At 50.4% G+C, this 26,929-nt stretch overlaps 10 protein-coding genes across 13 annotated transcripts; 6 read left to right on the top strand and 4 right to left on the bottom strand.

Annotated features, from left to right (window-relative positions):
- The first annotated feature begins 174 nt into the window (after positions 1 to 174).
- LOC117592261 (sulfotransferase 1E1) lies at positions 175 to 4,177 on the top strand. The gene is made up of 7 exons (XM_034285907.1): positions 175 to 470; positions 531 to 988; positions 1,052 to 1,124; positions 1,186 to 1,327; positions 3,509 to 3,640; positions 3,726 to 3,808; positions 3,864 to 4,177. The coding sequence occupies exons 1-7, from the start codon at positions 202 to 204 to the stop codon at positions 3,949 to 3,951; spliced, it is 1,245 nt and encodes a 414-aa protein (XP_034141798.1). The 5' UTR covers positions 175 to 201; the 3' UTR covers positions 3,952 to 4,177.
- On the bottom strand, positions 1,396 to 2,210 carry LOC117592114 (protein lethal(2)essential for life). Its single transcript, XM_034285646.1, has 3 exons — positions 2,141 to 2,210; positions 1,671 to 2,061; positions 1,396 to 1,613 (listed from the first exon to the last, which is right to left on the bottom strand). Exons 2-3 carry the CDS (start codon positions 2,059 to 2,061, stop codon positions 1,438 to 1,440), a joined length of 567 nt encoding a protein of 188 aa, XP_034141537.1. The 5' UTR covers positions 2,141 to 2,210; the 3' UTR covers positions 1,396 to 1,437.
- A 202-nt stretch (positions 4,178 to 4,379) lies between the features above and the next one.
- Positions 4,380 to 6,858, top strand: LOC117592063 (peptidyl-alpha-hydroxyglycine alpha-amidating lyase 2). The gene is made up of 7 exons (XM_034285565.1): positions 4,380 to 4,768; positions 4,832 to 5,037; positions 5,152 to 5,350; positions 5,413 to 5,526; positions 5,581 to 5,668; positions 5,725 to 5,824; positions 5,882 to 6,858. Exons 1-7 carry the CDS (start codon positions 4,598 to 4,600, stop codon positions 6,183 to 6,185), a joined length of 1,182 nt encoding a protein of 393 aa, XP_034141456.1. The 5' UTR covers positions 4,380 to 4,597; the 3' UTR covers positions 6,186 to 6,858.
- Positions 6,859 to 6,969: 111 nt separating this feature from the next.
- LOC117591964 lies at positions 6,970 to 14,076 on the bottom strand. Of its 2 annotated transcripts, XM_034285405.1 has the most exons (8): positions 13,833 to 14,076; positions 13,313 to 13,753; positions 12,512 to 13,223; positions 11,333 to 12,336; positions 9,143 to 9,994; positions 8,869 to 9,084; positions 7,821 to 8,666; positions 6,970 to 7,754 (listed from the first exon to the last, which is right to left on the bottom strand). In XM_034285405.1, exons 1-8 carry the CDS (start codon positions 13,839 to 13,841, stop codon positions 7,125 to 7,127), a joined length of 4,710 nt encoding a protein of 1,569 aa, XP_034141296.1. In that variant the 5' UTR covers positions 13,842 to 14,076; the 3' UTR covers positions 6,970 to 7,124. The 2 variants fall into 2 exon arrangements, 1 of the variants encoding a protein (XP_034141296.1); XR_004574503.1 differs by lacking the exon at positions 6,970 to 7,754 and having other exon boundaries at positions 8,537 to 8,666; positions 8,721 to 9,084.
- LOC117592083 (protein angel) lies at positions 10,113 to 11,327 on the top strand. The gene has a single exon (XM_034285599.1). The coding sequence runs from the start codon at positions 10,213 to 10,215 to the stop codon at positions 11,275 to 11,277; it is 1,065 nt and encodes a 354-aa protein (XP_034141490.1). The 5' UTR covers positions 10,113 to 10,212; the 3' UTR covers positions 11,278 to 11,327.
- A 220-nt stretch (positions 14,077 to 14,296) lies between the features above and the next one.
- Positions 14,297 to 15,164, top strand: LOC117592117 (39S ribosomal protein L43, mitochondrial). The gene is made up of 3 exons (XM_034285660.1): positions 14,297 to 14,532; positions 14,590 to 14,696; positions 14,753 to 15,164. Exons 1-3 carry the CDS (start codon positions 14,396 to 14,398, stop codon positions 15,073 to 15,075), a joined length of 567 nt encoding a protein of 188 aa, XP_034141551.1. The 5' UTR covers positions 14,297 to 14,395; the 3' UTR covers positions 15,076 to 15,164.
- Positions 15,165 to 15,940: 776 nt separating this feature from the next.
- Positions 15,941 to 18,477, bottom strand: LOC117592102 (tumor necrosis factor alpha-induced protein 8-like protein). 2 transcript variants are annotated; one of them, XM_034285631.1, is made up of 3 exons: positions 18,223 to 18,477; positions 16,526 to 16,818; positions 15,941 to 16,466 (listed from the first exon to the last, which is right to left on the bottom strand). In XM_034285631.1, the coding sequence occupies exons 2-3, from the start codon at positions 16,814 to 16,816 to the stop codon at positions 16,191 to 16,193; spliced, it is 567 nt and encodes a 188-aa protein (XP_034141522.1). In that variant the 5' UTR covers positions 16,817 to 16,818; positions 18,223 to 18,477; the 3' UTR covers positions 15,941 to 16,190. The 2 variants fall into 2 exon arrangements, with proteins under 2 accessions (XP_034141522.1, XP_034141514.1); XM_034285623.1 differs by lacking the exon at positions 18,223 to 18,477 and adding an exon at positions 16,964 to 17,072.
- Positions 18,478 to 18,786: 309 nt separating this feature from the next.
- On the top strand, positions 18,787 to 21,706 carry LOC117592030 (protein lethal(2)denticleless). The gene is made up of 2 exons (XM_034285492.1): positions 18,787 to 18,972; positions 19,272 to 21,706. Exons 1-2 carry the CDS (start codon positions 18,930 to 18,932, stop codon positions 21,545 to 21,547), a joined length of 2,319 nt encoding a protein of 772 aa, XP_034141383.1. The 5' UTR covers positions 18,787 to 18,929; the 3' UTR covers positions 21,548 to 21,706.
- Positions 21,707 to 21,714: 8 nt separating this feature from the next.
- Positions 21,715 to 25,860, bottom strand: LOC117592055 (lethal(2)neighbour of tid protein 2). Its single transcript, XM_034285553.1, has 2 exons — positions 25,501 to 25,860; positions 21,715 to 23,044 (listed from the first exon to the last, which is right to left on the bottom strand). The coding sequence occupies exons 1-2, from the start codon at positions 25,784 to 25,786 to the stop codon at positions 21,783 to 21,785; spliced, it is 1,548 nt and encodes a 515-aa protein (XP_034141444.1). The 5' UTR covers positions 25,787 to 25,860; the 3' UTR covers positions 21,715 to 21,782.
- Positions 23,416 to 25,277, top strand: LOC117592036 (protein tumorous imaginal discs, mitochondrial). 2 transcript variants are annotated; one of them, XM_034285516.1, is made up of 2 exons: positions 23,416 to 24,847; positions 25,015 to 25,277. In XM_034285516.1, exons 1-2 carry the CDS (start codon positions 23,485 to 23,487, stop codon positions 25,191 to 25,193), a joined length of 1,542 nt encoding a protein of 513 aa, XP_034141407.1. In that variant the 5' UTR covers positions 23,416 to 23,484; the 3' UTR covers positions 25,194 to 25,277. The 2 variants fall into 2 exon arrangements, with proteins under 2 accessions (XP_034141407.1, XP_034141397.1); XM_034285506.1 differs by having other exon boundaries at positions 23,416 to 24,860.
- Positions 25,861 to 26,929: the final 1,069 nt, after the last annotated feature.

The raw sequence follows: 26,929 nt of genomic DNA, 5'->3' as shown, positions 1-26,929 counted from the left end.
ATGGGTTACTCCAATTACAGCACATTCACAGCAATAACAACTTTATCAGCCGCTAAATCGCTGCAGCGCTGCGAGATCAACGAAAGAGAGTGCGAACGCCCAAAGAGCGTAAACTTTCGCTCATTTTTAACACACACGCATACATATAAATATACATATACACGCAGTGCTTTCGTTTTAGAAGCACAGTTAGTCGCCGCCATGGAACGTGAACGCGTTACGCCCAAAAGTTATCCGACCAACCTCATAGACAAGGACTGGTCCAAGCGGGAATTGTTCTTCAGAAACAACTCGAAGGCTTATCTGGATAGTGTGCACGATCTGCAGCTGCGAGACGATGATGTGTGGGTGGTAACGCTGCCAAAGTGTGGCACCACCTGGATGCAAGAGCTCTGCTGGCTGCTGATGAACGATTGCAACTTTGAGGCTGCGCTGGCCCAAGATTTAGAGCTGCGCAGCCCGTTTGTCGAGTGAGTGGGATGTTGGGAGATATCAAAAGATAACCCAGATGCTAACACTTTTATTGGCAGGTTCCACTTTTATACACATGGTGATGACGGCAAGGTGTTTGCCCCCGTCCAAGACATGACCTCGCCACGGCTCATCAAGTCGCATCTGCCGCTGCCGCTGCTGCCTGCCCAGCTCTGGCAGGGGAGACACAAAGTGGTGTACGTGTTCCGCAATCCCCTCGATGCACTGGTCTCGCGATACTATCACGGCGTAACTTTTGGTAGCTGCTACGGCAAGACGCTGTCACAGTACATAGAAGAGAATCTGGCCACAGATGCCGCACTCAGAGAGGCCATCGAACACGCCCACGAGTTCTATCAGCTGCGCCACGAGCCGTGGCTGTACTACACGAGCTTTGAGCTCATGAAGAAGGATCTCCGCGCTGTGGTCGAGGACTTGTGTCGCTTTCTGAACAAGCCCATAGAGGATCAGCCCATGGAACAATTGCTCAAGCATTTGTCGTTCGAAGAGATGAAGAGTGAGTGTGGAACTTCGGAAAAGTTGACCATTTCCAAGGTTTTTGTTTCTATTTTGTGCACAGACAACCCAACGACAAATCATCTGTGGGAGCTCAAGCAAATAACGCACAAAGATGCGGGCAAGGAGAAGCACAAGTATGATACAAAAGTTTCCCATTTGTGGTATCAAATGTTATGCGTTGCTTTCTCGTTGCAGCTTCGTTCGTCGTGGCAAGGTGAATGGCTACAAAGACGAATTGCCCCGCGAGCAAATAGAGAAGGCGAACGACTACATGAAGCAGTGTCTACTGGAGAAGGGGATAACTCTGGAAGAGCTGCTGCTGCCGCCTAGTGCCAAGTGATTCGCAGATTCGCAAAATTTCATTTTAATTTTGTATAAAAACCCAATATCAGAGGGACACACATAAATAAATAGATGCATAAATACTAACTATTGTAGACCTTGACCTTAGTTCGTTGTGGTTTCCACCTTCTTGGCATTGTCCTCCTTGGAGGAGGGTCCAGTCTGTGTGATTTGCACGACGCGCTCAGTCGATGGTGGAGGCAGCTTCTTCATGGGCGCAGTGATGGTCAGCAGACCATCCGAGGAGAGGGAGGAGGTGACATTATCCGGATTGACATCGCCTACAATGAATGGGGGAATATTAGCACTGGAATTAGCTGCAGTGGGGAAACACTTACTGGGCAGTCCGTAGCGTCTGGAGAATTGACGGGAAACATATCCATGCTCATCCTGCTTCTCCTCGTGCTTGCCCTCGACAATGACATATTTGTCAGCGATCTTGACTGTGATCTCGTTGGGCGAGAACTGCTGCACATCCAGTATGACCTCAAACTTCTCGCTGTCAATGTTCAGCGTGGAGCCGGACTCCTGCTTCTGCAGACTGTTCTTCTGTGACCAGGGACGCAGGTAGCCCGAGCGCAGGACTGTGGGGCGGGAGTTCCACACCGACGACATCAGATCGTCGCGCTTCATGCCCTGTCCAAAGTGCTGGTCCAAGAGGCGCGAGGTGCGCATTGGAAAGTCAATCTCATCCCACCAGTCGCGGAACATTAGGGGCACAACGGACATCTACGTTGATGAAACGATGAGAAACGAAACGCAGTTCACTAAAAAGTTCTCTATTGTATTCTATATCCTCGATTTGTACCTTTTTGATTGTTTAAATTTAAATTATATTCCCGATCGCGCGTCTTCTTTGATTCGCTGTTGAAGCGTTTTTGATGGAACTGCACGAAAATTCACACGGTTTTATACCCTCACCAAAATGTTTACAATCTGCGCTAAAAATATGAGAATCTACATATTTCCCATCTAATTTTAGGCGAGCGTCATACATTCTGTATAGAGAGCAGACACCCTCTGTCTTTGTACATATAACCCACGTACAATATCATATATAGAATACATTTTGGTGCGAATATTCCAAAGATTTCTTTGCGTTTTCGTTGTTGTTTTGTCGTGGGAGAGACGCTGACGCGAGACCTGTGGAATATTCTACAACAAACAATATTAATCATCAACGAAAGTCTCTCGTGCTAACCAATATTAAACACTCTTTTTGGGCTTTGTTTGCTGCATAATACTTTGTATTTGCATTTGTACCCAAACACACCCACACACACTTGCTATTTGGCCATGGGAAATGTTTTCCAGGGCAAGCCATGTTGATTTTGTGTGTGGAAAATGCCAGAATAAACGCCCTGAAAATTCCTAATAAATACATTTGAAATCTGCATGTGTAGGTGTACGTATATTAAGAGATTTTCATAATTTTCTACCTGTTGTGATTTCTAATTTGACGTGGCCAATATGAAAATACTTTGGCTGCCAAAATGAGTTTTCAAACTATTTAAAGCAGCTGCCAGCCAGCGGCGGGGCGGGTATGCTCTGCTGAGTCATGTCGCGTGCGCGTTGTTGACAAACAAAAGGAAGAAGGAATTTGATGTTAAGATTTCATCAAAGATGTATCCCACTCATTCATAGAAGTTAAACAAATACTTGCAGACAATCATTCACCCTGTAAAACTGCATGCGGCCACAGCCACAATGCAGTGGAACAGTGGGACAAGAACACGCCAAAAATAACACAAAGAGAGAGTGCGAGAGTGAGAGAGCGTGACTTCTGCATGTGCAAGAGTACCGAAATGTGTGCCTGAGTGTGTGTGTGTGTGTTTGTGTTTGTGTGCCGCTTCTAGTGAAAGCTAAAAGCCGACGCGACGCGACTTATGTTGTCGCTCCCGAATATCCATTTCAAGTTGCAGCTGCCGACGCCCAGCCGCCGCAGTTTGCTGCCACGTGACACTCGCCACAGGACATGTAACACGTGAGCAAGTACAGTGAAAGTTATGAGGAAAAGCCAGTGAAAACGGAAAGAAAAATCAACTACAACAAGTCATTAGCCGCTGGAAACGATGCGAAAGGTCAGCGGAGTATAATGGAGCAAATGGGAATAGTTTGAGAAATGTTACAACATTTAATTTAATTATGTTGTTCCTGCTCCTGTAATTGTGTTTAGGTGTCCACGGGGCTGTTGCTTCTGGGCAGCTGCCTGCGACTGTCGCTGCTGCTGTCGCCCGCCGACGCACAGGCGGCGCATCTAACGAAGCGCAGCTACTCGGACCAGAGCGTCCACGGCTACATGACAGAGGTGTGTGCGGGGGTGCGGGTGAGTGCTGCCGGGAGATTGGCTTGGGTTAACCCGTTCCCTTTCCGTTGTCTCTTTTCGTGATCAGCGCACCTGCTGGTGGAATGAGGTGTGCAAGGAGGAGTTCCAGAGTCTGTTTCGGTGCAAGTGTCCACAGTACTCCTACTGCCGGTGAGTGTCTGTCAGAGCATCTCCATCTCAGCATGGTAACTGTTGTTTCTTGCAGCTCCCCGGGTCGCTACTACAATGCGTACTGCTCGATGACGGATACGGGCTATATTTGGACGCAGCCCAACTGGGATTGGGGGTCGTAGAGCTGCACGGATTACGGCAACCCTACACCTACGCCCACTGCCCAAGATAACCACCCGCTGTGACGTCAGCGACACTGACTGCAGAGTGTATGCTGCCAGCCAGCACTCCAAAATCGATGCTCCCAGCTGCAATCGAAACGAATTTTGTCTATCGAACTGTTGTCGATAGACACACGCACCATACATAATCGAAACGAATAAAGCTTTACTTTTGGCCTTCACTGTACGCACATTGGAAAATCAATAAACGCTTTCCAATCTCCAACAGCTTGCGGCAGGGCCACAGTGGGGCAATCAGCCGTACACCTGAATATTTGCATAGCATTGGGTACAAATAGGCTGAGGCCCAGTGTGCCGGGTAACGGTGAGGCGCAGGCGCCGCAATGAAAGCGAAAAGCGAAAATCGAAAAGCGTGGGACTATCAGCGTCAGTACCATGCGTGCGCGGGGACAGACGGGGAGTGCAGTAAAGTGAAGTTCGTGGTCGTGGTCCAAAAGTCAGTTAATCTATTTGCCAGCTCAACATATAGACACCGCCAACAGATGTTGGCAGAGCTGAAAATCACGCAAGCCGAGCAGAAGTAAACTTCTGCAGAAAGAGAGAGAGGGAGAGAAAAACGCCAAAACGCAATCCAGAGGACTTCCAAATGTCGTGCATGCAACATCTTGTGGCGCTGCTGGCGCTGTGCCTGAGCCTGGGTGCCGTGGCAGCGAGCAGCAACCACCTGCCAGGCGGTGTAAACCTCAACGAGAGGTTCTTCAATCAGGTGAGGGCGCTCATCAAGCGTCGCATGCAGGAGAAGAACGTGCAGGTACAGGTGAGTGTTGGACTGCAACCACAAAAAGTGTGTCCGTGTCCACTGTCCAGTGTCCACTTGCAGCCCCCACTCGTGGACGATGAGGTGGCGCTGCAGAATCAACGCAGCTACGACAATGTGCCCATTCCGGCCGCCAGTGTGCCCACACCGGTGCTCGTGGAGAATTGGCCCACCGAGCAGCACAGCTTTGGTCAGGTCACCGCCGTCTCTGTGGATCCGCAGGGCAATCCCGTTATTTTCCATCGCGCCGAACGCTACTGGGACGTTAAGTAGGTCAACAGCTGTCGCCAGTTGCATAGTAACAAGTGTCTACTCTCACGTGTATACATTGCTGATTTGGTGATTTGTTGTCCACTCCCTCCTCCCACACAATCTGCTTGCAGCACCTTCAACGAAAGCAATATCTACTACCTCATCGAGTATGGGCCGATCAAGGAGAAGACCATCTACTTGCTGGACTCCAAAACGGGCGCCATCAAGTCGGGTTGGGGTTCGAATATGTTCTATATGCCACATGGCATGACAATTGATATTCATGGCAATTATTGGATTACGGATGTGGCCATGCATCAGGCATTTAAGGTACACTATCCGGGAGTTCCTTGAAACAGCGACTTTATGGTTGGTTTGTTTTTCTTTTGCAGTTTAAGCCCTTTGGCAGCAAGCCGCTGCTGACAATTGGCAAACGCTTTAGGCCCGGCTCCTCCGTCAAGCATCTGTGCAAGCCGACATCCATAGCTGTGGCCACCACGGGAGAGGTAAGTGCATCATTTATCACGTCTTCCATGCTCAAGTTATTGCTCCTTCCCTAGTTCTTTATTGCCGATGGCTATTGCAACAGTCGCATCCTGAAATTCAATGCCGCTGGCAAGCTGCTGCGCACAATTCCACAGCCACCAGGTGCGTACAGTCGTGGCTCAAGTTCCAACATTCCAGCATTCAGCTTCTCTTTTCAGAGTTTCTCTCGCTGCAAGTGCCGCATGCCATTACTCTCTTGGAACACTTGGATCTGCTGTGCATTGCTGATCGCGAGAACATGCGCGTTGTCTGTCCCAAGTGAGTAACACTTACACTAGTAGAACTTACAGCAGAGTGTAACCGAATCCCTTGCAGAGCTGGCTTGAAGTCTTCCCATGGCGAGGGTGAGCCCGCAGCTACCATACAGGAACCCGACTTGGGTCGCGTGTTCGGCGTTGCCAGCTATGGCGACATTGTGTTTGCCGTGAATGGACCCACTTCGATGCTGCCCGTGTGTGGCTTTACCATTGATCCGCGCTCCGAGGCCATCATTGGGCACTGGGGTGACTTTAAGAATCCGCACTCCATGGCCGTCAGTGTGAATGGTTCGGCGTTGTATGTCACGGAGATTGGCAACAATCATCAGACAAATCGCGTGTGGAAATATGTGTTGGCCTAAGTCCCACACTGAAACCCAAAAAGCCCACAAAGCTCTCCTGCATATCCCCATAACTGTGCTTAAAACCCTAGAAATAGTAAACAAAAAATAGAAGCAAACAGAAACAGAAACAAATAGCTAACAAAACAGAAGCAGGACACAAAGATACATATTTAATTGTAATAGTTATTGTTAGATGTAACAATGTAAACTCTCGTACATAAGTATGTATGTAAATTTGCTTGACACATACCACAACAAACATAACCTCAGATATTTATGTTTTTCTTGCACTTGTAATGAGCAAAAAACGGGCCTCAAAAACCGTATTACAAAGCAGGCAGCCTTTTGATTGAATAGTACTGATATGCATGTACCGTACTGTACTGTATTCGTTAAACATAAACTAGGCACGAGTGTGGGTTGGTGGGAGAATGCGCTTTAGACTAAACCTAAAACCATAACATAACCAAACAAAACACACAGAGACAGCGGGAAGAGAGCACTTGGAGCGGACACACGAAAGTAAACACGAAATAATGTACCATATATAGTAATCTATGTAACCAGCATATATATCTACATATATCTTATGTATAACTTAACGAAATTTATTATTATAACCAAAATGTACATTATGTATGTAATAAAGTGTTGTTGTTGTAACGTATACTACTACAGCCCCATAAACAAATGGCATGAAAAGTGTGTAAAGGGGAAGGCAACGTTTGGCGGAATGTTTACTTAACTTATACCTAATTCCAGCAGTTAATTTACAATTCCCAGATAGAAGATACATATATATGCAATTAGTGACTACGAAATATAAATAGAAAACATGGAAAAAACATTAACTAGTAAATGCATAAGCTGCGTAAAGTCAACGCCAGCCAACGAGTGCTTCAAACTTAAATCAGTCAACGCCAACGAGAAAGACTCAAACTCCGCTTATCCAACTCCTCATTCTTTGTTCAGCCAACGCTTGGCAAATGCCAGCGCCTCGTTCAATTGCAAGAGCCATTCGTCCAGCTCCGCTTGAGTGTCGGCCGCAAAGCAGAAACCGCCTAAATCAGACTCGCTTTCCTGCAGCAGAAAACTTCTCGCACGAGCACACAACTCCCGCGGCGCCACGGTTATCGTAGCCTGTGTACATCGCTGCAGCTTCAGAGAGAACAGCGGCGGCTGCTCATTGAGATCAGCTTCATGCTGCCACACAGACATCTCCATACCATCGAGCGTGCACCAGCGTCGATTCCAGTGATGCCTGCGCTGTGGCTCCTCCACATTCAAGTAGCCCGCGTAGTGGGACTTGGGCAAACGCAACTCCACACGGCCCGTCACCGTTATGCCAGCCGACAGATTCGTGGATTTTGTGTGCGTCGTCAGTGGCAGCTGCCAGGAGCGAGAGCTGCGCAGGCACAAACGATCACTGGACTGCGACTCGCTGGTTACGAGCTCAAAGGGTGCCAAATCCATGGCACGCAGGCAGAAGGAGGCGTGCAGTCGAAAGCGCGAAACAATCTGCTCACTGCCCGAGCTGCCGCAAGAGCTGCTGGATGGGGATGAGCCCAGCTGGCAGTTGCCGCGTTTCTGCAAGAATAGAAAAGGGAATCAGCGACTGGCAGCGAGTGGAAGCCGCTAGCAAGCCCAGCTTACCTGTGCCTTAGCTGGATCCAGCGACAGCGTGGAGATCTTACGCAGCCGAAACATGAATATTTGACAGCGCAACTCCATCGCCTCCACGGGGCCAGCGCTGTAGAACTCCAATCCACAGTCACGGAACAGCGCGGCGCCATTCCGGCACTCCACCGATTGTGTGGAGCAAATGCGACCCTCAAACTCGTAGGTGCAAAAGTAATGAGTATTGAAGAACATGTCCTGACTGGCATCCGATCTCACGGGCAGCTGCATGCCGTCGATGAGGATGCACTGTCGCCGCGCAGCGCTGGACTGGCAGGGCGACGACTCCACGGGTGACTTTTTTCGAAGACTGGAGAAGAGCAGCAGCCGCTCGGCCTCCACCATTTCATTGGAGATCTCCAGTTCGGGCAGTTTGCGGCAAATGCTGACAGCCTGCGCCAGTTGCTCGCTGGTTGTGAGCGATTCATTGAGCAGGCCGTCGAGATTGAAGCTCGCGTAGTAGCTGCTGCTGTCCAGCTCCCCGTCCGTCTGGTTGGACTGATCGCGTGACATATTGAGGCTGTGCGTCAACCGCTGCTTCTCCGCCATAAAGAAATCTTTGCCCTTGCGGTAGGAGCGACGCAGGGCATCCTTGAGCAGGCGATAGCGTGCCAGAGCGCTCACCGACAGCAGCTGACTGTCCGTGGGACTGGGCAGCGACTGCACCAGCTGCCCCAGACTTACGCTGCTGTTGTGGGCGACTGGCGACGCTTTGCTCGGCTGCTGTGGTGTCGTTGGGCAGCTATGACTGAGATTTTGGCCAAAGGGATGCGCTGTTGTGGCTGATGACTCGTTGATGTCGATGCTGAGGTTGTTCGGTGGCTGCAAAATCAAGTTTTAGATAACAAAAAGAGAAAGCAGAGAAGAGCGGCTTACATTTATATTTGTGAGAAGCGTTTAAGCAGCGAGCGAGCGGACAGTGTGTATGTAGAGTGTATGTAGTACGTATGTACAGTGTATGTAGTTATTTATGTACAGCGGGAAAAGCCTTAGGGCACTAATAGGAATCAACAAAAATCTCTACCTTAGTTGTATATCGCTGATTTTGGTTTTCGTTTTGGTTTTGGTTTTGCTTTTTGGGTGTGCTCTGATTCTGCGATGGCGGCGGCGGTGGTTCAATCTGGCACGAACCATAGTCGTTGGTGGCAAAGCTGCTGTTGGCATCCTCCAGGCCATACTCATCGTAGAGTCCCTCGGGCATGTCGTAGGACACAGCATCCTCAGCGGCTCTAAGGCAATTCTGCAAGTGGTTCGAGAGGGGATTAGTTGTCTACAATTTCTGCCCTGCTGCTACTCACATTTGGAATCTTCTCCAGCCGCGCCTTGGCCTCCTCCTGCTGATCAAGCACCAGCTCGCTGCGGCAGAGGTTGTCCAGAAAGATTTGACTGCGCTGCAACGAGAGCTCGGACCGCGATAGATTCCTGTTCTTCTTGGGCGGCGAATTCCGTTCGTTGATGTTGTTCAGCGACTGGTGCAGCGGTGGCGACATGGCCTTTGGCTTGCGTATCACCGATGAAGCATTTGTGGCTTGACTTGTGGACTCTGAGCTGGAGCAGGACTCGGAGCTGCTGGGCGCATCGGGCAGCGGCATGAACTTGAAGAAGCTGCCACTCTTGAGCGACTCCTGCAGACACTGCCCCAATGCCAGGGGCTGGGCGGGCAGACTGGGCTGCGGGGCAGGCACACGCTGCGGCGGGGCCAGCGCCTTTTTGGGTGTCTTCTGCACCCTGGCATAGAGTAGAGTGAGATCAACAGGCGCACTCGAGTCCGAGACAGCTGCTGGAACACTTAAATCAGAGTCAACCACAGGCGCACTCATGTCAGAGCCAACCGCCGTAGACTCACTGCCAGTTGCCGTGGAGCTGTAAGCCTGCCGCTGCACAGCAGTTCGCACCTCGTACTGCGGACTGCCCCTCACGCGCAGGCAGTCCTCTTCGATCTCTGAGTAGATGGGTTCACAGTCAAGATCCCGCTGATGTCGCGCAGGCACCACAAATGTTCTGTCACGTGGATATTGCGTGGTTGCCGCGGAGGTTGTATCTCGTGGATATTGCGACGTGGTCAGAGATGTCGTGCCCGAGCTATGCGGCCCGTCAATGCAATCGAAGCTTTCCTTTTGACGTTCAAGTGGCTCAAAGCGTGAACAGTCCTGAAATATAAATAAATAATGAACTCCAATTTCAATTCAAATTACACCGCGCAATTTTGCAATCGTTATCGATAACGCGCGAGAGAGCAGCCCTGCGAAGAACAGCAAGAAAGCAACAAGCAAACAGCTGACGAATGGACGCGTAGTTTTTCTTATTTTATTTCCCTCTTTTTGGCTTGGCACAACCGAATAAACTGTGGCGACGTACACTGAATGATATGTACAAATTCCTGCTACGAATCCTGCCAAGCCAAGCTTCACACATACTCACACTCGGACACGTCAGGAGGAACACAAGCGGAAGCGACATGCAGCGATACGACAGAAACCGACAGTGGAGTCGCGTAAAGGCAGATGGACAGGGGGGAGGACACAGGTTTAACAAGGACTCCAGCTTCAAAATCCTCTCGTACAACATACTCGCACAGGATTTGCTGATAGAACACTTTTATTTGTATGGAGAGAACGCCACCAACTGCCTCAACTGGCGACGCCGCCTGCAGAACATTCAGCGTGAAATATTGACACTCGATCCGGACATACTCTGCCTGCAGGAGATGCAATACGACCATATCCATGATCTAATGCATGGCCTACGCTTGGGAAATCAGCACAGGAGACTGGAGTACATCTACAAAAAGAAGACTGGCCACCGCACCGATGGTTGTGCCATCATCTACGATGCCTGCAAGTTCCAGCTGCTGGACCGCAGGCCCGTCGAGTTATACGATGTGAATGTGAAGCTGTTGAATCGCCAGAACGTGGCGCTATTTGCCAAGCTCGCGCTGAAGGGGCAGCCGCAGAAGGAGTTCATTGTGGCCACTACCCATCTGCTGTACAATCCGAAGCGCGACGATGTGCGCTGTGCGCAGGTGACGCGGCTGCTCGAGCAGCTGCAGTCATTCTCCGTTGACCCAAAGAGTGGCCAAACAACGCCCATAGTATTAACTGGAGATTTTAACAGCCTGGCAGACACATTGCCCATGGAAGTGCTCACTGCCCCGACCAGCGGCGGCGATGGCCCCGCGCAGCTGCTCCAATTTGAGAATTTATACATGGGCCCGCCAGTGCCACAGCTGGCAGCGTCCACACGGCAAGACCCCGGCTGGATCATTGTGGACTACATTCTGCGTTCCATAAGCGACAAAAGCACGCACAAGCTGCAGCCGTTCAGCGTCTACGACCTGCCCATGGTCAGCGATTGCCACCGCATCGGACCCATACCCAATCACTACCTAGGATCAGATCACTACTCGCTGGGCGCTCTGTTTAGCATTGTTTAGGAACATCTTTCGACTCATCCAATAAAAAGATCCGAAATTTCTTTGTGTAACTCACCCGAAATGTGCGCATGGCGCGCTCATCGCTGGCCTCCAGCTTGGCCCGTATGTTGCTCAGCAAATAACCCATTTTGGTGAGGCTCACATCCTGGTCGAGATCCTTGTGAAACGAACGATATGTGGTGGGCGCAACTGCCTCCTCCTCGGTGTGGAAGTCCAGCTTGCGTGCTCGATTCGCGCGCGGCAACTTCTTGGGCGGCGTGGGAGCCTCGATCTTCCGATCGAAATCAAAGTACGGCTGATCGCTGCTCTCCTTGTCCGGCTGCTGCTGCTGCTGCTGCTGCTGCTGCTGCTGCTGGCTGGTGGATGTCGTCGATTGCATGGGTGAATGATAGCTGCCCGGCGGGGACTGCGACTGCAAATCCAACTGCGATGCGGATGTCTGCACGCCCACGGTGCAGAGTCTGGGTGTGGGTGTGGGCCGCCTGGTTGGGTTCTCCCGCTGATTGTTGGTCTTCTTGGGCGACACAAAGCGCAAGATTTTGTTCTTGGAGCTGTTGAGAAAGTTCTTGGACTTGGTCTTCAGTGTCGGCAGCTTTGTGGTTGGCTTCAGTGGCGAAAAGTTGCGCAGCTGCTCGCCCCAAATGAACTTTTGGCTGCCCGCTGGCTTGATGCCACGCGGATATTTGATGGGCGTGTGCTTGCGATCCATATTGGAGGCCAGATTCTCGCACATGCTGCCATCGACAGTGTCCAGCGAGATCTTGGGCACCACGGGCTGCGGCAACTGCCAGCCAATGGCCACCTGTGGCTCTGCCAAGGGTGCTTGGCTCTTGAAGTGTGAACGCCGCTTGTTCTCATAGTTCAGCATTTCGTTGATCTTTGGCTCTGTCCAGCCTAGTATTATCTCCTTCGTGGGTTTGTCCTTGCCCTTGCTGCTCGCCTGCTGTATATTTCTGGCGTAGTTTGAGCCACGCTTCGACTCCACAACACGCTCAATGTCGCTCAACGAGGGACACGTAGGCAGCTGCCTGCTGGTTCGCGTTTGTTTCTCCACTTCGGCTGCAATTTGCGAGGAGTTAAAGAGGTGGAACAGAGGGCAGAAACCGTAACTCAAATGTTAGCCAATACAATCTTTTTATTTCCACAACAAAGTTAAGTTTAATTTGCATTTTGATTTAGTTTTTAATTCCCTTTGGTTACGGTTTCATTCTTTGGCTTCGACTCGCACACTTACCCATCGGATAGGACTTGCGCTTGCTCTTCTTCTCCTTGCGGGGTGAGTTGTTGCTGCTGCTGGGCACTGGCACGCCTCGCTGGCGCAGGAACTCATCCAGCACACGCTCAGCCGCACGCACTGAGGGCGTTGTCGAGGCCAGCGAGGACAGCGACAACTTCCCATCGAGACTCTGGCAGCTGCGGCGCGGTGGCTTCGGTGGCGGCTGCTCCGAGTCGCGTGTTTTGAAATTCACCAGACCCTGGGATAGACGCTTCTGTAGGAGACGCCCACCGGCACCAGAGCTGCGACGCGAACGTGTGCTTGGACGTGCGGATGGCATACTCGTTGCCTCCGTTCGCGCCGTCTGTGGTTCCTCTTCCACGGCAGACTCCTGCTCGCTGATGATGGACAAGGCTGGGGCAGTGGGTTTGTAGGCAATCGGTTCGTGGGCTTGCACTTTGGCTGTCTTTACCGGCGAAGACCTTGACTGGCAGCTCGTTCCTTGCAGCTTTTGTCGATTCACGCGCACCTCGGACACCACACAATTGTCTCGCAGCTCCTGAATGATGTGAATGAGCGGCGCATCATCGCCCACAGCACAAATGCTGCTCACGGCAGTCAGCGGAATGTTCGAGCTGTGTTTGGTGTTTGCTTTGGGCGGCGGTTCACTGTGACGACGCCCCGTCTGCTGTCGCGCACTGTCGAAGTGGTTCCTGGACACACTGACCGCCTGAACAAGCACGCGTATCATGTGGATGGAGAGTTGAGAGAAACAGTTGAGAGTCTGAACTGAAATGCTTTGAGGTGCTGCTCCCCTACCTTATTGCTTTCGGAACGCCTGCTGCGACGGGGCTGGCGCACGTGCGACTCACGTGTCGGCGCTGTGGAGGCACAATCGCCACTGTCGCTGGTGAAGCAGTAGCAGAAACCATTCTTGCACGGCTTGCCCTTGCGCTCCTGCGCCTTGTTGCAGCGATTCTGGTTGATTAAGTCCGCATCGACGGCAGTCCGTACGGGCTGCTCCTCACCTGGCATGTTGTTGTTGTTGTTGTTGTGGTTGTCGCAGTCGCGGCTATGGGTGGAGACGCGTCTAATGCGGCGTGCTCGAAACTCGTTTATGCACTCCTGCAGACTGAATGAGGTTGTCGAGCCGGATTCAGCAGAATCTTCTTCTTCGTCGTCATCATCATCATCCTCCTCCTCCTCTTCCTCCTGCTCCTCCGCCACTGCCAGCTTCGAGAACTTTGACGCCCCAAATGCCTATACACACACACATGCAAATAGAGATGCTGTTTACCAAACTGCCGTTGCAATAATTACAAAATAAATGCTTGCTTACTGTGGCCATTTTATGTTTTATAATTCACTGATAAGCCACGCGTCGAGGCCAGCTCTGTGCGCTGCACTTAACACACACGTTGCACGCTTTCTATTTCTATGTCGCTCGGTATTTTCCAATCAAAAGAAAAACGACGCGGCGACAAACGCTGCCTGCATTTTTGTTTTCTCTTTTGTGCCGCTTCTTCGCCGTTATCAACTGGCGGCTAGAGAACAACCCTGCTTTCAAATAGAAATGACGGCTTAGCTTGCTTGGACGAGTTTGCCGACAAAAACAAGCTAAGATCAAGCCAAATTGCAATGACAGCAAATAAAAGTTGATAACTATAAAGTTGAACCTCATGAAATAATAGTTGATTTTCCTCTAAATATGCACGACATTTGAGCTTAGATTTTTTTTACTTCGAGCTAAATCTAGCTAGTTCTCCTTATTTGGCTCTATAGCTAGCCTGGCAACACTACAGCTAAACAGCTGAAACAGCTGGCTGGTTACGTCGATTTTAATTACGAAAATCTAAAGAAACTTTGTCCAAAGCGTGTTATTGAATTAAAAACAAACACAAAATGTCCAACAGTCATTTGTTTATGAAGTCTGGCTTTCCACGTGCACCACTGCAGAATGGACTGGGACGCTACGTCTGCCAACTGCAGCGAATCACGCTGAAATTCTGCAAGAACAATGGCTCCAGCAAAGGCATGCGGTAAGAAATGTATTTAAACTTGTATGAAAACAAAACTGAACTCTTTGCAAACATTAGGGATTTCATTGAGAACCATCTGGTGGACTTTGCAAAGGAGAATCCCGGCATTGTGGTCTACGTGAAGCCGCGTCGCCATCGCACGCCGGTGCTGGTTGGCGAGTATTGTGAGTACAGTGGAGCAATTTGTCTATTTCACTCGTTAATTGCTGATTTATTGCAGTGAATGGAGATCGTGAGTGGATGAGCTGTCGCAACAGCACCGAGGCGGATATAACCAAGTGGGTAGATCTCTTAAAAACACAAAACGGCAGCTCCAGCTCGTTGCGTCTGCGTAAAATGTGGCACACCGATGTGCCCTCCATTCAGGGTCCCTGGACGCCGTTCCTGCTACGTGCGCCCGAAACCCATGGCCAGGCATATCCCAGCGTGGATGCCTCCAAGCCGCTGGATGCGCCACAAACAGCCACCGAGAAGCTCATTGAACTGTTTCGGCAGCAGCAACTCGAGACGGAGGATGTGTTGAGCCAAAAGCGCGCAGAATGAAGGAACGGGGAGGAGAGGGAACTATTTTTTGGTAATTGTTGCTTTTATTTTCTTGTTGGTAAAACAATAATAAATATTTAAAATCTAAACGACTAAAATTTGTGCTCTTCTCCTCACAAAATGCAATATCGAACGAACGAACGAACAATTTCTGGACCAAAAGTCATACAAAAATCAATCAACTTATTGTCCCATTTACATGTGGGATACATTATGTCCCACACGTTTCGATATGTTTTGGAATATCATAGTGAAATATCATAAATAATGCTTTAGGGTGACTGACCGACCGACCGAACGACCCCAGGCCTTTGGCTCTGGGTCGGGACTTGGTCTTTGGAATACATACAAAAAATACAAATACAAATCAATGCGTGAAACTGGCTAGCAGACACAGGTGTGTGTGTGTGTGTGTGTGTGTGTGGTTAAACAGGTTCGTTCTAGTGTCAACTTAGCATTAATAACTAAATATAGACTTAACACTTACAACAAAGTAATATATGTGGTTTCTGTGGGTGCTGCTGGTAAGTGGCGGAAAAAAACATTTTTTTTTGTGGAGATCAGCAACGATTTAAGTACGTGAGGGTTATAGGGTGGTATAGACACAGCGAGTATTAGAGTATCAAAAAAGGAGTATCCTTTACATAACAGATACACATTCGTAGGCCATAGAATTAATTGTCTAATTGGTACACATTTAGACAGACTTTTAGGCACACTTAAAGTAACACACAGATACACAATCATGCACGCACACTCGCACACAGATACATCGAGCATTTTGCTAGAGTTTACAATTTCCGTTTTGGTTAATTCCTTTGGCAAAATGCATTAAGGTTTTGGTTCTTACACTAAGACTTTTGAGTACACAAATTTGTTAACAAATCAATACGAACATGGACGTTTCTTCACTTTTGATATTTGCTGTGTTTTGTCGATGATATCACTATCCCAAAAAACTAAACTAAACTCTGCCCCATGTCTTTTTCTTCGCCTTCCTACAGATAGTTTTTTGTGTGTGTTTTGGTTTGTTGGTGGGTGTGAGCCAAGCCTTACTATTGTTGCAGCTAGCTATTTAGTGTCTTTTGCTGAGTTTTTGGTTGCTTTCTGAGCGCTCAGATATCACCCGTTTCCATGGCTGAATTAATATCCGCCACAATCTTGCCCATGGTCTCGCGGTAGGGCGAATCCGGCTTGAAGGCTGTCTCCAAAAGCGCAGCATCGCCAAAAAAATCGAAAACCTCATCAATGCGGCCCAGCGACTTGTCCGTCAAATGCGGCTGCACAATGGACTTTAGGGCCACACGCGATTCCGCTATTGACTTTTGCAGATAGCCCAAATCGAAGGTGTAGTCCACTTCGTAGAATGATATGATGGACAGCTGTGTGTTCTGCAAAGGAAAAAGGCAATTAAAAGTGAACCAAGAAGGGGAAGGTGTCTTGGGCTTACCTGAAATTTGCGCTTAAAGTTGTCTGCCCTGCGCAGCTCTTCGTCGCTAAACTGATTGTTTCGATGCAGCACGCCAATCTTGATGACTATTTTGATGATGTTCTTGATGAGCTTCTCCGCTTTGGCCTTGTTGCCGGTATGCAGCTTGCACAGGCGGTAGAGATTATCCAGCAGCGAGGCCGTTGTACCATCAATGAATGTCTTGGCAATGTTTTTTGTTGCCATGCGTGAGAGGATTTTCTTTTGAGCGCGTAGCCCGATATCTTGCGACTTGAACACATTGTCAGCCATGACTAATGGGGGAGGGAATATGATATGTTTATTATTATTATTGTTATTATCGTTGCATATTCATGTTGAAAGCTTGAAACTGAACGCACAGCTGGCAAAACCATAAAGAAAGAAAGATGCAAAATCGAAACCAAAACACACTTTTACCTTCCAAGTTCCAGTAGTCCACGCTCCATAGGAGCAGGCACTGTCGCAGACCTGCCACCGACATGGCCACTGCACACACACAAACACACATCAATCCAGTTGCAAGCATGATAATTGATAAGGAAAGATATATAATATACTTAAACAGACTTGGTTTTGATGTAAACAGGTACATGCACGATTAGAGGCAATGTTAATCATCGTCGTTGTCGTTGTCGTATCTTTAGATAAAGAAAACCTACCTACCGATTGCGTTGCGTTGCTTCTGCGTTCTGTCTTTGTGCTTCAATCAAAAGTGTTGCCTCTGCACCCACAGGGAGAATAATGGAATAATGGCTGGAATGTCGACAAGTCAGCGCAAGTCCGCATGGGTTATTCATAAGGCTGTTCTAACGGCACGCGCTATTTGTACGTGTCTATGCCGTAAATGGACGATGCGGCGTTGCGGTATGGCTCGTGCGGCCGCAAGTTTTCCCCAACTGTCCAAAAAAGGAGCCGCGCCTCAAACCGTTACTCAAAGCCAGGGACGGGGCGGTGGGTTTACCGCTGGGAAATGTTAGGTTCAACAGGGGTCAAACATGTGGAGAGCAGAGATAAACCGCTAACTTCCATTCCCCCAATTCCCGTATTTTATTGTCATCGAGCTAGTTGTCTTTCTCCAGCCCTAGTCTTTAATTTAACTAAGTGAATGCCGCATCTGCCTGCCAGTTCTAGTTCCAAATTTGTTTTTTTTCTAGCTAGCAAAACCGTACCATGACACGCGGACACCAACTTCAAATGGTTAAGGTCACGCGAAGTGCAATATAACGGTCCGACAAATGGACATAGCGGAAGAGAGAGAGAGAGAGAAAGAGCAGAGTGTGGAGCAGCCAAGGACAAATGGGCATTTAGACAGGCCCCAATGCGGAAGTGCCGTTATACTAACTACTCCTCTAACTGGATTAAATTTCTTGGGGTTTTTGGGTTTTGCATTCGAGACCCACAATCACTGAAGCGTCCACAAAAAAAAAATGTCTTACGGAGCGGAATTTGTGGGCCAACTTATCGCCGTTTCCGACGCTGTCGTGGTGCTCATGCATTTGCGTGTTTGATATGCTCGTCGTCGTCGTTTTCTTATTGTTGTTGTTGCTGCTGGATTTGTTTTGCTGCCTTGGGAGTGTTATTGATTGCAGCAACAACAGGCTCCCCCCTCCTCCTACTGGTTGGCTGGTGGGGTGGGAGTAGAGGGTGGCCAAGTTTGGCGCTCAACCAAAGCTCACCTGCGTTTTTGTTGCTGCAGTCCTGTGTCCGAGTATCCTTGGAATTCCGTTCGAGTGCCTTTTGTATGAAGTTCGTCCTGCTAATCTCCTGCTGCGTTACATAAGCAAACTTCCAATGAAAACTGCATTTACAATAGCGCAATTATTAGCTGCTTCTTCGCGTAGTTCCAATTGTTTAAATAAAAGAACTCAGTCAGCAGTGGAGCAACAAAACAAAAATTATGATGGAGCGCAAGAGTGTGTGTGTGACGTTTATGTTTGGACCAAAGCGATAACGATATGTCAGCTGCATGGTGTGTGAGCAACTGAGGGTGGTACAGTTGCAGAGTTACAAGGTGTGCGAGCTAGACGGGGTGGCAAATGTTGTTGAACTTCGAAAGTTACCGCCAAGTTTTGTATTACTTTTATGCTTTGTTGTCTGTTGATTAAAAATGGCTATTATTGACCCATAAATGTTAATACAAGTCTCTATTCGTTTAAATATGTTTGGCTCATTCCGTTTCCCTCAGGTGGCAACCTTCCACATCGATTGGCGATAGCACCTGCATCGATGATTTTTTTGCCGCTCCACTTCCATCTCTAAAGTCCAGCTGCGTCGTTGAAAATATGTGCTAGCATCGTTTTTTATTGTTTTATTTTGCACAAAATAGCAATTAGATTAGTGTAAATCGATTGGAGAGAGCTGCATTTGTATAGCTGGCATCAAAATGAACATATACAACAAATTACGCAGCCGAGAGCATGGCTTCTGTGAGTATTTCGAATGGCGGGAGAATTTCACTTTTTGGCGGTCGAATTTTCCGCCTTAATTTGTGAACAATTTCAAAAACTTGCCATCAAATGCTACGACAATGGGTACTACAGTGGCAATGGGACTTGTCAAGGATCGTTTTGTGATGCGTCGATTCAATATCTAGGGAGGGGGCTTCGTGCCTCCGCCCAAAATTGCTGCGCAAGCGGAAAAACTCAGCGAAAATTGTAGACAAAGCCACAGCCACGGTGGTCGTTGATTGAGAACTGCCACTAAAGTCTTGTCTCTCCATTTACAGCGAACGAGCAGACCTACGACTTTGCCCTGCGTCGCCTGTGCGTGGCCAAGGAGGACAGCTGGCGGGGCATTGCTCCAGCGAATTATTGCCCGGACTTCAACCCGGAGCCGCCCATATTCTCGGCAAAGTTTGCCAACTGCAATGGCTACAGGCACATACTGGCCATTGCCAACGAGGATGGCAAGATAACGCTGCAGGACACCACACAACGCAACCAGGAGCCGGAGGAGCAGTCCCTGCCGGGCCCCCAGTGCCATTACAATGCAGTTTTCGATCTGGAATGGGCCCCAGGCCAGATGCGTTTCGTTTCCGCCTCTGGGGATCACACAGCGAGACTGTGGGAGGTGGCTGGCTCGGGCATACGCGGCCTCAACTCGTACATTGGCCACACGCGTTCGGTGAAGTCGGCAGCGTTTAAGCGCACGGATCCCGCGGTGTTTGCCACTGGCGGACGGGACGGCGCCATTCTCATCTGGGACATACGCGCCAACCTCAACATGGATCTGACATCGCGCGTGGACAACTGCATCTACAGCGGACACACAGGGGGACCGGGCACACCCGTCTCGCAGCGCAAGCAACGCTCCCGCACGCCCAAGATGTCCGCCAGTGCCACGTCGAGCAGCATCACGGGTTTGGCCTTCCAGGATGACAATACGCTGATATCCTGCGGCGCTGGCGATGGCATCATCAAGGTGTGGGATCTGCGACGTAACTACACGGCGTACCGTAAGGAGCCGCTGCCCAGGCACAAGCTGCCCTACGCCGGACACTCCACCTTTCGGGGGTTCACGAACCTCATTGTGGATGCGGCGGGCACGCGCCTCTACGCCAATTGCATGGACAACACCATCTACTGCTACAATCTCGTCTCGTACTCCCCCAAACCGTTGGCATGCTACAAGGGTCTCCTCAACTCAACTTTCTACATCAAATCCTGCCTCAGTCCGGACGGGAAATATCTGCTAAGCGGCAGCAGCGATGAGCGCGCGTACATCTGGAACTTGGAGCACGCAGACGAGCCGCTGGTGGCTCTCTCCGGCCACACGGTGGAGGTGACGTGCGTGGCATGGGGCTCCTCCCACGACTGTCCCATTGTCACGTGCAGCGACGATGCGCGGCACAAGATTTGGCGCATGGGACCCGACCTGGAGGGCCTCAGCGAGGCTGAGCGTGCGGAGCGGTATCGCGGCCATGCCAGCTATGTGCGGCAGTTCAGCAAAAAGTCCACGGCTCCTGCGACTGGAAATCACAAGTACAATCTGCGGGATCTGGAGTCGACGCCGCGCTCGCTGAAGCGACTGATGGATCAGAATGAGCGCACGCCCAGCTCTGTGGAGAAGGTGCCCATGAAGCGTTCGTTTCTGGACATGCTGGGGGTGGCCAGCAGCGAGACAGATGCCGCCGAGCAGCAGCCGCACAAGCGGGCCAAGCCGCTTGAGTCGCGGGGCAGAAGACTCTTTGGCCCCGCCAGCCAGGAGCCTGCCAGCAGCTGCCGGCACATTCATCTGGCGACAATTGGCGAGGAGGAGGCCTGCTGTTCGCCCAGCAAAAAGCAAAAGGAAAACGCCACCGAAGATAGTTCCCCGGTGGCCGCCAAGCTGCTGAGTCTGAACTCCTCGCCAGTTGGTTCGCCGCTCAGCGAGAATGTGAATCACATTTATGCCTCACCACCCACCACATCCGCTGCGGCGGCGGCTGCTGCTGCTGCTGCTGCTGCCGCTGCCGCTGCCTCTGCCTCTGAGGGTGCTGCAGCACTGTCCTCTGTGATCTACTCGCCCACCTCGAACCTGCCCAACTACGTGCTGGATGGCGAGGCGCCGCATCTGGCCATCATGTCCCCGAAGCGCAAGGCCAAGGAGAAGGTCGATTGGCTGACAAACATCCGCAAGCAGAAGCTGATGAGCGGCCGTGCGCATGTCTCGCTCAGCGACAAGATCAACGAGGAGCAGCAGGCGAGCACAGCGGATGTGCTAGCCTCACCGCGGCTGCAGTGCCTGCGCCAGTCCGAGTGTAGTCCAAGGCTGAAGGCCTCCCCCAGGCGACGCATTTCGCACACGGATGCCGCCGGGGTGCCAGCTGCTGCAAGCGGCTCCCAAATACAGCCACGCACACCCACCTCCAGTCGCCGCAACAGCGAGACGACGCTGCTGCGCTTCTTCAGCGTGCAGCGCAGCAGCAGCGTTGCGCGGGACGAGGAGACAGCAACGGCATCGGGGTCCAGCGATCTGGCAACACTGCGAACACCCACCACAGCGGTGGGTGGCAGCGATTAGGAGAGGGGTTACGCCCCTTCCCCTGTAGTTTTAAGCGGACTTAAATTAAGTTATATTTTAACGTCTAGTTGCTAGCTTGAATCTTATTTCGCTTCGTGGGAGAGAATTGGCAACCAATTCCCCCTCCGGCACTGTGTACAGAGAACCATTAAAAAAAAAACTAAAAATAATTCATAAATCTTTGAATCTTTTACATTTGGCACAAGTACAGTAGGGAACACAATTGTATGACTAGTTATTGCACTTTCTTCTGCTGTTGCAGCTGCTGTTGCTTCACTGCCGCATTTATCCTCATCGTCTGATAAATCTGCCGAGCCACACCCAAGAGCAAGACGAGATGACACAAATGCAGCGCCGCGCTGGACAGCTGCGTGCTTGGATAGCTGTTCCAGCAGTACTCAATGATGCCCAGGATGAGGTAGCGCACGCCCAGCGAGTAGTTTGTGGACCACACCAGATAAGGCAGCGAATGGAAGTACCAAACGTAGAACTGATAATGCAGCGAGCGGGCGCAGGCGACGCCAATAAAGTTGCACAGGAAGAAGGGCAGCAGCGCCAGCTGTGTGCAGCGATCAAAGTGGATGTCATAGCGCTCGGACTCCGGCTTAGGGGGAGCTACAGGTGAAGCGGTTGGGGCTGCCGTGCCGCCTGCGCACTTTTGCAAACTCTTCTCGAACGCTTTCAAAAATGATTTCTGCTCGCTGCTTAGCTCCTCCGTGTCCTGCTGTTGCTTCTTGGCTTCCTTCTTGGCCCTCTTCTGTGCCTGCACTTCGCTGTTCTTCTTGGCTAATTGCGGCTGCAGTTGCTCCTGCACGCTGCGTAGGCGCACGTAGCTCTGGAAGAAGGTCCATGTGGGCTTGGCAAAGGCCAAAAGGAGCAGCAAATGCAGACCCAACAGCGACAAATGGAACGTGCGGTTCTCAAAGAACTCGCGACTTAAGAACCTATAATTCACCGTCCACTTGTGCTCAAAGATGCGGCCCAGATCGAAGCTGCCACGCAAATACTCCACGGGATGGGAGAGCAGAAAGGGAGCGCCAAGCAGCAGCTGAATGACGCCACAGACTGACAACTGCAGGACGGTCTTAAGCACGCCCAAATTAGCCAAGTAGAAGAGCAGCAGGGCCGGGGCAAACAGCAGAATATTCATCTTGACGCCGACGGCCAGGCTGAAGAAAATGCTGCCCCAGGTCCAGCGGCGATCCATGAAGAGATTGAGTGCCGCATAGAGCAGGAGGACGGCCACGGGATCGTTGAACAAGCGCAGCACATAGATCGAGTGGATGCGGTAGGAGGTGAAGGCACTCAGGACGAGCACATACGGCGGCACCTTGCGACTCTTCGAGTACAGGCGCAGCACCAGGAACATTTGCAGCAGATAGATCCCCGCAAAGATATACTGCGCCACGCGCACATTCGCTCCATGTGACGTTATGTAGTAGAGTGCCGAGTAGATGTACACAAAAGCCGCCGGATAGACCAGAGGACCGGTATCACCTGCAATACAAAATAATCTATTTAATACAATTTATTTTATTTGCCTCTGTAACGGTTTGAATTTGAGCGAACAGCTGATTTGAGTGCGACCGTCATTTGTTTAGTATTTATTGTATTTTCTAATATACCGCTGAGGAATACTGGGCTTTAGCTAGAACGTTAGTTTGTAAGCAATCCAATACAAGAATGTCATGAAAACAAGCCAGAAAGATTAAGAATTGGTTCAACAATCGAATAAAATTATTACTTGTAGGCTGTTAGTCCTAACTAGCGGGTAATATCTAATGGAATATCAAAATCGATGAAAATCTTATTTGCTTCGGTATATTTTAAATTCGAGAACGTATATTTTGGTATATTTGTGAGTGTCATCGATAAGTCAAGTCACACATGGAGGTTACGGCATGTTTTTAGCAAAGAAATAAAACTTTTATGTAAAAATGATTTCGTGTAAAAATTTGTTCGTACTCCGTGGCCGACTGCCGGCGATCCGCGGCTGCCGCCAGTACCAACAATATCTGCGTGCAACGCTGACACCACACAGCTCCTCCAACAGCAGCTCCTGGCGCCCCACGGCACCGCACGCCGCCACCACATTTAGGACACGCGATGAGGGGCGACAGACAGTGCGCAGTTTTCACACCTCCGGCCGGTTGCTGGCCAAAGACTACTACCAGACGCTGGGTGTGGCCAAGAATGCCAACGGGAAGGACATCAAGAAGGCCTACTATCAGCTGGCCAAAAAGTATCATCCGGACACGAACAAGGAGGATCCGGATGCCGGTCGCAAATTCCAGGAGGTCTCCGAGGCCTACGAGGTGCTCAGCGATGATCAGAAGCGACGTGAGTACGACACCTACGGCCAGACGGCGGAGAACATGAGCCGCCAGGGCGGTGGATTCGGCGGAGGAGGCGCTGGCGCCGGTGGAGCAGGACCCTTTGGACCCGACGGCTTCTCACAGAGCTGGCAGTTCCGCTCGACCATCGATCCGGAGGAGCTCTTCCGCAAGATATTCGGCGAGGGAAACTTCCGCACGAACAGCTTCGACGACTTTGCCGACTCCAAGTTCGGTTTTGGGCAGGCGCAGGAGATGGTGATGGATCTGACCTTCTCGCAGGCAGCGCGCGGCGTCAACAAGGACGTGAATGTCAATGTGGTGGATGAGTGCACCAAGTGCGGCGGCTCCAAGTGCGAGCCGGGCACCAAGCCCGGCCGCTGTCAGTACTGCAACGGCACAGGCTTCGAGACCATCTCGACGGGTCCCTTCGTCATGCGTTCCACGTGCCGCTACTGCCAGGGCACGCGCCTCTACATCAAGTATCCGTGCAACGAGTGCGAGGGCAAGGGCAAGACGGTGCAGCGTCGCAAGGTGACTGTCCCTGTGCCGGCGGGCATCGAGAACGGGCAGACGGTGCGCATGCAGGTGGGCAGCAAGGAGCTGTTTGTGACCTTCCGCGTGGAGCGCAGCGACTACTTCCGCCGCGACGGTGCCGATGTGCACACAGACGTGGCCATCTCGGTGTCGCAGTCCGTGCTGGGCGGCACGGTGCGCGTCCAGGGCGTCTACGAGGATCAGTGGATAAACATTGAGCCCGGCACCTCCTCCCATCACAAGCACACGATGCGCGGCAAGGGCCTGAAGCGTGTGAACGCGCACGGCCATGGCGATCACTATGTGCACATCAAGATCGAAGTGCCGCGCAAGCTAACCAAGGAGCAGCGCGCCCTCATCGAAGCGTTTGCCGAGCTAGAGCTGGACACTCCGGGCCAGATCAACGGCATCACCCAGCGCAAAAGTGGCAGTAAGAAAGCAACGTAAATACACACAAAAAACAGATAGAAAATTCAATCTCAGTCAGTCACCGCTCATAATTCATTAAATTCGAATGTATATCCGCTCGTGGCCCCATCCGAATCGTTACTCAAGCGACAAATCTCTCTGTTTGTTGTTCTTTTCCGTTGATTGCAGGTCGGGTGCGAGTGGAGCAGCTGGAGGGGCAGCAAAAGCAACAGGAGCAACCGGAGAAACAGCCAGCACAGCGAGCGAAACCAGCAAAGACAAGGAAAACACCGACAAAGAATCCAAACCCAGTGGGGGAGCAGGACAAAGCGAAAGCGAAAGCGGAGGAGGCGGAGGCGGCTTCTTAAGCAAAATCAAATCAATGTTCAACTGATCAGCCGATTGTGTTACGTTACGTTACGTTACATTACGTTATGTTTAAGCTAGAACAAACAAAAACACTGTTAAAGTTGCTCCTAAGATTATGTTTTGTTTTAAGCCTAAGTCTGGGGTAGGAGCAGCAGCAGCAAGGAGACTCAAAAGAGAATAAAACAAATTCACAGAAGCAACAAAAAGCACAGCCAAGTGGGAAATGGGGCACATGGTTAGCCGCCGCCGCCGTTGCTGGTGTCCAAAAATAAACCCGCAAAAACCTTGGGGGGGGGGGGAACTCACCGCGCAGCTGGGCATAATTGGTTGTGCCGTTGAGGAAGCCTTCGCACTCCTGCATGTAGGCCACCCAGTCAATTTCCGTATATGGCACGCGCCGTATCACAAACACATTGATGGCTGCCTCCGCCAAAATAATCAAAACACTAATTATGGGCAAGGCGGCCGGCTCGAGCACCAGGTACCGGAGAAAGGCCACATTCAGGTATTTATCCACGAGCGACGGCAACAGGTTGCTGGACTTTTTGCGCCGGACCGCCGGACGGTTGTTGTTGCCTTTTGGTGGGGCCATTTTGTGTGATCAATTTATTAATTCGGCAAAAATTAACTAAATTAAATCAAAAGAAACGACACGACCAGGGGTGGCAAAAGCACACGGTAAAAACAGCTGTTCTGGAGATGACACTTGCATTGCCCGTTGATAAGGTAATCGTTAATCGACAAGCAGTCGAATTTCAAAAGCTTTGTTTTAGAGGTACGGAGTTGGTACCTGACCAGCGTCAGTTTGGCTATTCCTGGCTTTATGGATATTCAATGTTACTCTATCTGCGCTTTTCCCTTCCTCCCTTAACTATAATTACACATGGATTAATTACAATGGAGTACAGGAGCTTATCCTTAGGGCACTTGAGATCTGCAAATTAAATAATTTATTTCCCTTGATTTGAAATAATGAGTCCGGTGGGTGGGTGTTACATTGCATGCAACAACTGTTGCCCTTGGGCAACAGGCGACAAACACAGACACAGTGTGTTGGGAGGGTGTGAGCAGTTTTAGATGCAAAATCGTAAATGGAGATTAAATCAAATGTGCTTAGGGCTAATTGGTGTGGCAGCTGAATGGTCGCTCATCATAGATGGATGCATGGACATCCGAGGTGGCAAATGGTTCTCCCCACCCTGCACAAGCACAAGCAAATTTGCCCACAGCCAAGCTAACACGGGATGGATATTGGTTCTGGTGGTTTAACGCATCGTTGGTATACCCAATTGATGGAGGTAAATGTTGTAAAGCCGCCCGGTAAACGCGAGGGGGCGGAGCGGCGCATGCACGGACATGTTGCACATTAACAACCACACAAAAAACGGACAACTGTTGCAGCTTGTCCTCCCCCTGCCACCCGGCACATGTCATCGTCATCGTCATTCTTTGCATGTCCCCTCCACCTCACTGTAGATTTGTGTGGAATTAATTACCAACCGGGAGGAAGGCAAATGTTTCAGTTATTTTCTGATACCCGCCCAACGGTGGGGGTTTCCATGTACCCTTGCAGAGGGTTGCAGGTAAAAGTTGCAAGAGAACAATGCAGCTGCGAAGGGTGTACAATATTTCGGTCCTCAAAAATGGAAGCTGTTTGCTTTTTGTTGTACTTTAATTGTGTGAACTGCAGCATGTACACCATATTTAAATATGTATATTCGGGAGCACAAAAGCA

This window comes from Drosophila guanche, unplaced genomic scaffold (assembly GCF_900245975.1).
Source record: "Drosophila guanche unplaced genomic scaffold, DGUA_6, whole genome shotgun sequence".
Taxonomy (NCBI): Eukaryota; Metazoa; Arthropoda; class Insecta; order Diptera; family Drosophilidae; genus Drosophila; species Drosophila guanche.
Note: the sequence above shows the minus strand (reverse complement) of the source record. Positions and strands in the feature narration are given on the sequence as shown.